This window comes from Histomonas meleagridis (assembly GCF_020186115.1).
Source record: "Histomonas meleagridis strain 2922-C6/04-10x chromosome Unknown contig_95, whole genome shotgun sequence".
Lineage (NCBI taxonomy): Eukaryota > Parabasalia > Tritrichomonadida > Dientamoebidae > Histomonas > Histomonas meleagridis.
Window position 1 is genome coordinate 304,482 of NW_027150927.1, and position 12,198 is coordinate 316,679.

Consider the following 12,198-nt stretch of genomic DNA (forward strand, 5'->3'; position numbering starts at 1 on the left):
TCATTTGAAACATCATTAATGAAAGCATCTAAAAAAGGTTATTTGGAAACAGTAAAATTACTTCTTGCACAAGAAGGAATTGATATAAATCAAACAAATGTTTATAAGTTATATTTAGAGTTAATTTTAATGATATAAAATTTCAATGTTAAATTTGGAATTTGTTTCTATTATTTGAATCAGCACTTATTATGGCAATCAAAAAGAATGAAATAGAAATTGCAAAATTATTACTTGAACAAGAAAGAATTAATGTTAATGGAGTAAGTGTTTATTTGTTATATGTAGAATTTGTTTTAATTACATAAAGTTTTTGAATTATTTTTGGAATTTATTTTAGAAATATGATACAGCACTTATTTTAGCATTAAGAAATGGTTACGAAGAAATCGCTAAGTTAATTCTTCAGAATAAAAATGTTGATGTTAATGTGAGAGGTGATGTTTTTTAGGTATTTTTCGTGTTTCTAAAAAATGTTTGATGTTTATTATAAATGTTTTTCACACCATTACTTTTTGCTGCTCGTTATGGTTATACTGATGTAGTTAAGTTACTTCTTGAACATGGAGAACTTAATATTAATGTAACAAATGATATTTATATGTAATATTTTATGTTTGTTATAATGATTTAATATTTGTTTGAAAGATTTGGAGTTTTTTTGTTAGTTTTGATACAGCTCTTTCTGTGGCTATTAAATGTTGTAATAATGATATCGCGAAAATGTTACTTGAACGAAATGGAATTGATGTTAACAACAAAGATAAAATCGATTTTGTTGATTTCAAATATCAAAATAATATTTGGAATTCATTTCGTTGATTTTATACAGCTTTAATGTCTGCAGCGTATAATGGAAGTGTAGAAATTACTAAATTACTTTTAGAAAAAGAAAGAATTGATGTTAATGCTAAAAATATTTATTTGTTTTACTTAATATTAGTTTTGTCAATATAATGTTATTAAAAAATATTTAAAATTTATTCATTTTATTTCAAACAGCATTAATTTATGCAGCACAATTCGGCCGTACAGAAATAGTTAAATTATTACTTGAACACGAAGGAATTGATATTAACATTAAAAATGTTTATTTGTTATATTTAGAATTTGTTTTTATCAAATGAAAATTCAAAATTTAATTTGGAAATTATTTAATGTATTTAAGACAGCACTTATTTTAGCATTGAAAAATGATAAACCGGATATAGTTAAGTTACTTCTTGAACAAGATAATGTTGATATTAATATCAAAGATAATATCTATTTGAATAATATAGAAATTGTTTATAATATTTGGTGTTTCTTTATGTGATTTTTAACAATTTTAATGATTGTAGCATTAAATGGTCATACTGATCTTGTTAAATTACTTCTTGACCAAAATAATGTTGATATTAATGCAAGAGATAATATATAACTTCATTATTTGAAGTTTAACTCAAATATTTGGTGTTCATTTATTATATATAAAACAGCATTAATGCATGCAGCTTCAAAGAGTCATATCGATATCATTAAATTAATACTTGAAAAAGAAGGAATCGAAATCAATACAAGTGATGTTCATTTATATGACTTTTCGAAGTTTTTCCGAATTATTTAAAACTGTTTTTACATTATGTTTATTAAATGGACAAGCAGAAATCATTGACTTATTCATCAAACAAAAAGGTATTAATAGCTTAAGTGTAAATATTTATTTAAATGTTCTGAAGTTTTATTATAATACTTCGAAATACAGCATTTGTATTAGCGGTATTAAATTGTTATGTTGTTATAGTTAAAATACTTATTACACAAGAAGGAATTGATGTTAATGTTAAAACTATTTATTCGATTGATTTAATATATCAAAATATCATTTGGAATTTATTATATTCATTTAAAACACCTTTAATGATTGTGTCTGAATTAGGTTACAGCGAAATCGCTAATTTACTTCTTGAACAAAATGGTATCGATATTAATGCAAGAGATACTAATGTTAATATATATGATTTACTGTTTCATATTAATATTTGGAATTTATTTTGTTAATTCGATACTGCTTTATTAAAGGCTTCTCGTAATTGTCATAATGATATTGTGAAATTGTTACTCGAACAAAAGGAAATTGATGTCAACATTAAAGATAACAATGAGAAAACAATTCTTAATGAAACTGGTTTAATGAACAAGAAAGAAATTATTGATTTGATCGCAAGAAGAAAACAAAATAGTGAAATGATGATGAATTCCGGTAATCGCAGAGACATTTTCATACCTGGACATTGCACATTCGAGCAAACTGGTTACACAATGGTAAACCACAATAGATATTATAGGTGCAGAACTTGCATGAATAACTCAGGAATTAATTTCTGTTTTTGCGAGGAATGCGCTAAGGTATGTCACAAGGGCCACGACGTAACGCAGTCAGGTAGTGGTCCGGCATTTTGTGACTGCGGCGCTGGGCATTTCCTTTTCCCTTGCATGTTAATGCATAGACATAACGAAGAGAAAGAGAAAAAGGATGAAACCGAAAAAGCGTAGAAAAAATATTAATATATTTTAGCATTACAATAAATATTCTAAAAAACGCTTTAATTTAAACTGATTTATATTTTTTTATTGATCAGTTACGTAGCAAAGTGTCACAGCGTTTGGCAATAACAGGTGTGTGTTGCTTTATATTTGTGTTTCATTTTGTTTTAGATTAATATGTTATTTTACAAAACCATTGGTTATACTAAAACTAATACAAAACTTTATCGGAAAGTGTCTTTATGATTTAGGAATTTTCCAAAGCAATGCAAAGTTAATCTATTTGATATACATTTTATCTGATTTTTTTTATAACATTTGATTTAGCCAAAATTTGTTCGAAAAGATTTTAATGTCACGGATTTTATTCATTGATATCTCAAATTTTTCCTCATTACTTCACAGATAAATGGATTCATTATTTTGTTGTAAAAACTCAATATAAAAAAATTATTTACAAAACAATTTACAAATCAAAGTTCTTCATTATGCAATTCCTCAGCCTTTATCCACTTTGCACCGCCGTCAACCACTCTATCCAATGCCGCACTTAGCTCGTCAATGTCCTCCACTATGACAAATCCCTTTTTTCTTGGGTTCCATATGTAATACATATTTTCTTTCATTTGCTTAAACGGAAGGTTTCCTTCTCCATAAAAGAATTTCATTTGCTGCCGCTTGCACAGTGTTCGTATTTGTCGATATTCGTTGCATATGTCATTTCCAGTGTGCAATACGCAGAAATCACGACCATGACATTGGGCAGCAAACTCATCCATCCGATAAAAGCCTTCGTCATCAAATGTGTCGTTTATCTCTAAAGTTCCGTTCAAGAATTTTGAAATTGAATCTGATAATTCTTCTTCAGTAAAACTTCCACGATAACGAATTTGATTGGTACTGTTGAAGAAAACAATCGTTGGAAGTTTGGCTATCGAAAATTCTCGATGAATATGGAATTCGTTACATATCCCAAATCGGACATATTGATCTTTGAACTTTATGGAAAGTGTAGCCCATAGAACAGAAACTTTGATTTGCTCAGTGAAAAGAACAACTGATGGAATAGATTCTTCAAGCCATTTCCGATCAAAGGTTCTTACAAAATTTGGAATTTTTTCACTGATAAATGACACAATATGGCTTGCTTTTTGCTTCCCTCTGTATTCTTCGGCGCCTCCAGAGTAATATATTTTAATGCAAGGAACATAATTTATCGATAATTTCCGTTGTAAAAATGGTTCTTTTGTAATATTTACAATGCCAAATTTAACAACTCCATGGATTATTTCTGACGCTTTATAAAACTCTTTATGTGCTTTGATGCAACTTTCATGGTTCATTCCAATAAAAAGAATAACCCACGTTGTTAATTCATCTTTCTTAATAACATTATCCCGAAACCCAGGTGAATCTAAATATACAACGTTTGTATCATTAATCGAACAAACAAGCGAAAATAACAACGAAATCATTAAAAATTTTATTTGGTCAGGTTTTAACGTTCGAACGTTTAACGATACTTTGACCGAATAACCATTTAAAAAATCATTGATAAACCAATCAAAATCTTTTTGAACACACAAAGATTTTGGGTTTGAGTCTGGGAAATTTAGCTCCGTTAGACAAACGCTTTCCATTCAATTTTCTTATATCAAAATTGTTTATTTATTGATAAAGTATTCAAAAAGCAATTTATGACATGTTAGGAATTCGTTGTGAACAATCATTCTATGAAAAAGCTTCTTTATATTAATAATTGAATACCAATTTAATTTTCAATTGATTCATAAAAAAAACCTTTGCGGCAGTGCCTCAATCCAAATTTTCTTCGATGCTAGTCTGTATTCTGTTAATGACTATTCATGTTCAAATACCATCTCAAATCCAAAAAATGTCACAAAATTTAATAATGTTTGGAAAATTATTTTTACAACATTTTCAAAATTTGTTGATTCTTAAAAATTTTTCAAATATCAAATTTAATGGTTTTATGAAGATCGTGTACGTTAAAAATAATCATTTTTCATTCCTTTCTAATTTTTATATTTCTTTTATTCAAAATTTTAAGAATTATCAAGTCTTTAAATTTTTATTCAATTTGTCATCAATATTAACATATTATAAGACATCATTATTATTAAATAAAATAAGTTTAACAAAAGTTTTACTAAAAATTTCTTTGATTCATGAATTTTTACGAATTTTTTATCAAAATATTATTAATATTTATTTCTATTATCATTTTATAATTTTATTATCTTTATTTATTACTGCCGTTATTATGATTAAATATTTAAAAACATTTAATAATAAATATAAAAAAGAGAAAATTAAATATCAAATCATTCCAATATTATTTATAATTTTTTTTATTCGATCGAAAGAAATATTTAATGAAACGAATAAAACTCTTATTATAACTAATTCAAGTGAATATGAATCAAGAGGTGAATATAAAGAAGAAACAGAACATATTATTATTCAATATAATATTGAAAATATGGAAGCAAATGAATTTTCAAAATGGACTTCTTTATACTCAGCTGAATTTTATAATATAAATACGATTGGAAATAATTCATTTCAATCATGTTCTAAATTAAAAACAGTTATCATTGGGAACAATGTTATAACAATTGGAGATTTTGCATTTTGTTTATGTTCTCAATTGAACACAGTTGTTATTGGAAACAATGTTATGACAATTGGAGATTCTGCATTTAATGGGTGTAGTACATTAATGAATATTACAATACCAAATTCAGTAACAACAATTGGACCACGTGTTTTTTCTGAATGTACATCACTTAACAATATTCACGTTTTAGAAGGGAATGAATATTTTAAAGATAAAAAAGGTATTCTTTATAATAAAGGAATTACTACGATCATTTGTTATCCATTAGGAAAACAAAATGAAACATTTTACATTCCAAAATCGATTAAAACTATTGGAAGTTATTCATTTTATAAATGTTCATTAATGAATATTACAATAACAAATTTTGTTACATCAATTGAAACCAGTGCATTTGAATTTAGTTCTAAATTATATACAATTATAATTGGAGAAAATGTAACATTTATTGGTGATTATGCATTTGGTGGTTGCACAAATCTCAAATGTATTTATTTTTTGGGTTATGAGTCACCAGACAACATCGCTGAGAATATTTTCTATGAATCATCAACAACAATTGTTATGACATCTGATTTATATAAAGGAGATACGTTTGGATCATATAATGTAATCAAAGGTACACCAATTGATGGATGTAATCCGTATCACTGGCCAACGCACACATTTACAAATTCAGAATCATTTTCGCAAAGTAATACATATTCGAAGTCAAATACATTCACTAAATCGAATACATTTACACGAAGTAATACAATTTCTAAATCAAATTCATTCTCGCTATCAAATGCACTCACACAAGGTACTGTATATTCATATTCTTTAACAAATTATATATCTATTACCCAGACATTACTCGTCAACAACACATTTTTGTCTCACACAATATTTGTTACTGTGACCAATTCCACATACACTTACTATTACACCCAATCTATTTATTACGAATACACAATATGTTTTTATACCACATATTATTACGACTTTACTTATTTCGTTCTGACAGATATTCAGTCTTCTGAAAAAAACGAAGCGCTTTCATCGAAAGTCATCGTTGGCATTGTCTGCGGTGCAGTGGCATTTGTTCTTATCCTCATTGGACTTGTTATCTTCATAATACGAAACAACAAAAGTGAAATTTCACCCACAAAATCGCAAATACGTTCGCAGTCATCAGAATGTATAAAAGTTGAACAAGTTAACACTGAATTTAACACATTAATTGCTAATGAAGAAGACGACCAATGGATATAAATGATATCTTCGAGACGATTTTGTGGAACTTATTTTATATTTAAAAAAGGAATTTTACCAGTTCAATTAGAATACGATTTTACAATAAATTATACTGGTGTTGGTATTTGTTTTCTATGTTTTGTGTATACAAATGATAATTTAATTTGTATAAAATAATTCAAAAGTTTTTTTGAGGATTTGTTTTAGGATTGATTTTGGATTTGTTGGTAATATATTTTAAATTATTGCATTTTGTGTTCATAGAGATTAGAAATGTAATGTTAAGCTTCAATGATAAATATCTCAGAACGAGTAAGATGTTAGATCATTTTAAAAAGTTTATAACAAAAATTTATAAACATTGAAATTACTCCTTGAATAAGTATAAATTGATATTAATGCAAAAAATTTTTATTTATTATAATTAATATTTATTTTGATAATTTGAAAAAAATTAAATTACTTCTCGAACAAAAAAAAATTGGTATTAACACTAAAAAAATATTTGTTTTATTGAAAAAATTATTACAAATATCAAAATAATATTTTACATTTTTACATTGACTTTTTTTATTTTATTTTGAGAAGATGCCAACTTATCAAATATCTTTTTATTCTAAAAATATGATAAATAATATTACTTCCTTAAAGGCCAACAGATAAATTAAAATAGTCAGGAATAATTATCTAAAAATAAGAAGGTAGTTTATAACAAGTTAATGAATTCTTCAATCTTTTGATACTTCAAATTTGTATTGTAAATATCCTTCATGTATATACATGTATATTGCATGTGTTATTTAGCAAAAGCACCACCTTAACATTTTCTTTTTGCATTTATTTTTCTAATAACTCTTACAGTTTTATATTATTAATCTAATAAAATAATGTATTTATAATAACATTTATAAGAATACTTGTAAATTGATCTTTACCTTGTTTTCCCTCATAAAAAATATTTCAAATATTAAGTTTAATCAAATAAACAATTTATGTTAATTAATAGCACATTCCCATGGGAACTTACGTGTAAGTTCGTTTCATCAAAAGTTTACAGATAAAAATTTACGTTCTTCATCTTTTGGCAAGCTTGCCATATATCGAAGAATTGAAAGCCAACACTCTTCACTCAATGCTCCAATTATCTTGTTTGTAAGGTCCCATCCTGGACGACGAATTTCTAAAGGATTTCCTTTCCATATGATTACAACGGCTGGTGTTGGAATAACACCAAAGCTAGCAGCAAATTTTGGGTTTTTGGCAGCATCTATGATGAATAATTTCCCGACTGTGTCTGAACTATAGTTTATGCGAAATTTGTTAAATAACATCGCTGTAAAAAAAGAAGGTGTTATTTCTGTATGATAAAAACATATTGCAATAAAAGCATCTGTAGAACTAGTTTTTGATATTTCGATTGCTTCATTTACTTTTTTCACGTCATCACTTTCTATTTCCATTAAGTTGGAATTGGGACGCCCCGAAATGACCGTTTAATTCTTTTTCCTATTTGCAAAATTAACACTTTGAAACTTGCAATGAAAAACTTTTTTCATTATTCATATCTTTATTCAAATAACATCATTTGAGGAAGGTACAACTTGTATCTTACTTACTAAAAAAACATAAAATAATTTGGAAAATAAAACTTTATTTTTTATCACAAATCAATTTTTAACACGGGACTTCAACAGGTATATCACTACCCATTAGTTCATCAAAAGGTTTTAATCCCGGAATATCATTTGAAACCACATTTGCAGAAACAGCGGTTTCTTCAACTCTTTCTTCATTTGAAGATTTTGTCACGTCATCACCACATCTGTTTCTCACCCAAAACTTTACAATTCCTTCCTGCCCAGACGAGGCTAATATATGTCCGAGTGGATGGAACCTTAATTGGTTAATAGAATGCTGGTGTGCTTTGGGGAGGGAGTACAACGGTCGCTCATTGCCAACACACCACCAGTGAAGTTCACCAGTGAAACCGCCGCTTGCGAACAAATGCTCGTGAATCGGATGCCATTCGACAGTGAATGCTTCTTTCTCGTGACCTTGGAATACCATCCATTCATTCATAATGCGAATATCAACAAGACGAATTTTGGAATCTCGACCACATGAAAGTACCCAATTTCCATTGCGATTCCAGCTAACTTTGGTGACAACGTTCTTATGGAGTGCGATGGATGTGAGACAAACAGGATTATCGGCTCGTGGATCCATAAGATAAATATGTCCATCTTTTCCTCCACTGGCAATGAGGGATCGAGATGGATGCCAATCAACTGTACGAACACTACAACCATTGTCATTTAATGTACATTCCATTTTGCATGTTGCAAGATCCCAAATTTTAATTGTTGTATCATCAGAACAAGATGCAAATTTGCGATCACCGGGTGCAAAGGAAAGTTGTCGGACTTTGTCTTCATGAAGTTTCCATTGTTCAATGACATCGTAATTTGTTTGCCATACTTTGAGAAGATTGCTTTCATCAACTGTTAGCATGTAATCGCCACTACGAGACCAAACTAAATCAAATATGGCACATTCTGGTTCATGACGTTGCATCATAATTTCGAAATTAAAACCTAGACCATTCCAAAGAGTAACCATTCCATTTGCATAACCTGCAACAAGACGTTTGCCATCGGGTTGCCAAGCCATTGCATTGATGCTAGACCTCTTCTTATTTGTTGATGCACGAATAAATTTTGATGTTATTGAAGTACTGAGACTTTTATATGCAAACGGAGGATATAAATTCCGAAGTTGATCTGGTATGTTTTGCGGGTATTGATCATATGATTGATATGGCCGATCTTGGCGGAAAAGAGTAAACGCTTGTTGATGATCAATCCATCGACGTGTAATTACCTTTCTTTGACGCCTACCATCATATACTTGTTCTTGCTTTGGGTAATTTTCAGAATTACCGAGCATTAAGTTGTCTTCATCATCATTTCCGTAGGTCTGCATTTTGGTCACTTTTCTGACACTTTTTATTTTTTGGACTTTTGACACTTTTCAAATAAACAATCGAACGTTAACTCATTTTAGTGGTTGACTTCTTTGGAAATCATGTAAAAAGTATAAGAAAAATTCTCTTTGAATGATAAAATCGTACCACACTATTTCCTTCTGGGTATAATGAACATAATATTTTTATCCAAGATAAATATCATATTTTGCACATTATCAAACACTAAAATATGATCAATAAGCCCAAAAAATTACAAATTAGTAAACCAAAAATTCATTTTAAAATATCATCGAAAGACAAATCAATTTCTCAGATCAATATTTAAGATTCGTTTAGATCAGTCCAAATAATATTTAGTTTCAAATTTGTTAGTTCAACTTTGAGACATCGACGTCAGCAACGTTTAAGAACAAATCTGATCCGTATTTCCTTCTCATGAATCTAGTTTCCTCTCTATCCTTTTGAGAGAGCATCTCTTTCACTACTTTAATGTGTGGCATTAAATCTTCTTCAGTGTACATAGTATATTGTCTCAATTCAGTTGTCCATTTTTCTTCTCCACATAATAATCTGCATGCCATCACTGCGACAGATGCCATCAAAGAAGCCTTAGAACCAAAGAAATGTTCCGAGCTTTGGCATATTTCCAAAATATACCGTGCAAGGAGAATGGATTTCTTTGTTTGACCACTAATTCTCATGAATTGCGTAAGGAAGAAAAGTGGTGTCGGGAAGGTTGTGTCGAAAACAATGGAGTTAATTACATAGTTTTCGGCTTCAAAGAGTTCGTTTCGTGTAAATTCATGTCGGCTCAATTCAATAAGATCATCAGATTGAGCTGGTTGAACATCTTCAATCTTGGAGGCTATGAATAAACAAGCGCATCCATAAAGAATGAGTTTGCGTCGTGGAATATGTGCTGTGGTTATAAATCTATCTAATATACCTAAGAATCTGTAAAAACCATTGGTTGTAAGACATAACTTAAAATGAAAGCGACACATGGCATCAACAAGAAGATTTCGATCTTTCATGGTTATTTCTTTCTGATTGAAGGTAAGTGGTATTGCAGAAATTTCATTTTGACGCATGGTACGATATATGATATGTTCGAATTCAACAACGTCCTGTGGATCTTCAATGGAACCAATTGGGATTTCGGTGTGTTTAAATGGCTCTCTCGGAATCACACGTGTTATCTGTGAAACTTTTTGGACTGGTTGACGTGCAACTGTATGATTTGCTAATTGCCCTAAGGGCGTCCTCCTGCTAAGCTTGGCATCAGTTAATCCATTGGTTCTGCGTGCGACAGAGATCTTGCTCATATGTAAAATAAACCTAAACGTACGAATATGGTCTCAGAAAATTTTAAACGTAAATATTTCCGTACGTTAAGGTGTCAGAAATTGATTTCATTAAACCTGAATTTTTCTGATTAATAAAAAGAATTTTAAAGAAAATAATATAAAAAAGTTTATATTATATCGTAGCTATTCTATAAATAAAAAAATCTCGAAAATTGAGCTGATTAATAAATCAATTAAAAAAAATTATCAGGTTCAAATGACTTGAATATTATAATTTAAAAAATGCATGGCTAATGTTGTTTCCATATTTCAGTGATAATTAATGTAATATTCTAAGGAATTTTTTTTTGGTCGGGAACATTGCCGTTTAATAATTATTGGAAGAGGCAAATGGAAAATATTGTTCAAAAAATCAATTTTCTAGGAGATTCAGCAATAAACGAAATAGACCGCATCTTCCATTCAAACAAGTCTTGGCTATACAGAGAACTGCAAATTCATCAATATAAAATTGAAAATCCATTCATACCACCACCAGAAATTGATGACCCACCGATTATGCCTAATATACCAGCAGACCATGATGATCAAAATTATAGCAATGGTCCAAAATATATCAAAAATTTTAAATTTCGTTTTGATTTACAACCAGAAAATCCAAAATACGAAGAACGGCCTCTTTTTACACTTACATGTAGTCATGAAAATCCAAGAGATTCATATGAAATGAGTGATTGGGAAGATGAAGAACCAATGAAGTCTTTTGATTTAGACTTAAACTCGGAATTTTTTAATGGAAAACCAGTGCCAAAATGGGCATGCGGACAGCAACTAGCAAGGGCTGTTAATAGGCAAGATACTTCAGACGGTGACAAAATTTTCTGGAATCTTCCAAAAAGATGTAATCTAATTGAAGTTTTCAATACTACTGTTTTTAAGTATTATTGTCAGAAGAAATCTAGAAGTTAAAAATTGTAAGTAAAATATTAGTATATCAAACATTTATTCAAAAAAAATAATACAATATTATCCATGCGTATTTTGGTCTTGAGCGTAGAGTGCTTTAAGAGCCTTGAGCTTTTCTTCTTCCATTTTCATGTATGACTTTGCAACTTGATTTTGCTGATAAGCCTGTGAATTTTGAATGATCTGTTGTTGATTTTTTGGCGGAGCTGTAATGGCATCATTTTCAATTACATCATTGATTACTTTTATTTCAAATTGAGCTTCATCTATTTGTTGACTTAAACTTTGATTTCTAAATGCTTTGAGAGTAGAATAATTTATTGGTGTATCAAATGCTTGTCTTATAAGTCTAGCTTCAGAAATCCTTTGCTGTTCACAATAATTACGAATGATTTGAGAAAATTCAGGAGAAGTTATATCGAACATCTACATTTTGATTGACTAGGTTTGTTCGAAATCGCGGACGTTTTTTTCAATGCAATATCTTGTTTAAACCGCCTGAAAAAATGTCCATGTGAAGTGACAATTTTGCTTTG

At 29.2% G+C, this 12,198-nt stretch overlaps 4 protein-coding genes across 4 annotated transcripts; all 4 read right to left on the reverse strand.

The window, feature by feature from the left end:
• Positions 1-2,999: 2,999 nt before the first annotated feature.
• GO595_009782 (Thioredoxin family protein) lies at positions 3,000-4,001 on the reverse strand (the record flags this gene model as incomplete). The annotated part of the gene is made up of 1 exon (XM_067923505.1): positions 3,000-4,001. The coding sequence occupies one exon, from the start codon at positions 3,999-4,001 to the stop codon at positions 3,000-3,002; it is 1,002 nt and encodes a 333-aa protein (XP_067770092.1).
• A 4,076-nt stretch (positions 4,002-8,077) lies between these two features.
• On the reverse strand, positions 8,078-9,385 carry GO595_009783 (WD40 repeat-containing protein; the record flags this gene model as incomplete). Its single annotated transcript, XM_067923506.1, has 1 exon — positions 8,078-9,385. The coding sequence occupies one exon, from the start codon at positions 9,383-9,385 to the stop codon at positions 8,078-8,080; it is 1,308 nt and encodes a 435-aa protein (XP_067770093.1).
• A 372-nt stretch (positions 9,386-9,757) lies between these two features.
• GO595_009784 (Cyclin, N-terminal domain containing protein) lies at positions 9,758-10,714 on the reverse strand (the record flags this gene model as incomplete). The annotated part of the gene is made up of 1 exon (XM_067923507.1): positions 9,758-10,714. The coding sequence occupies one exon, from the start codon at positions 10,712-10,714 to the stop codon at positions 9,758-9,760; it is 957 nt and encodes a 318-aa protein (XP_067770094.1).
• Positions 10,715-11,722: 1,008 nt separating this feature from the next.
• GO595_009785 (uncharacterized protein) lies at positions 11,723-12,088 on the reverse strand (the record flags this gene model as incomplete). Its single annotated transcript, XM_067923508.1, has 1 exon — positions 11,723-12,088. The coding sequence occupies one exon, from the start codon at positions 12,086-12,088 to the stop codon at positions 11,723-11,725; it is 366 nt and encodes a 121-aa protein (XP_067770095.1).
• Between the last annotated feature and the right edge of the window lie 110 nt (positions 12,089-12,198).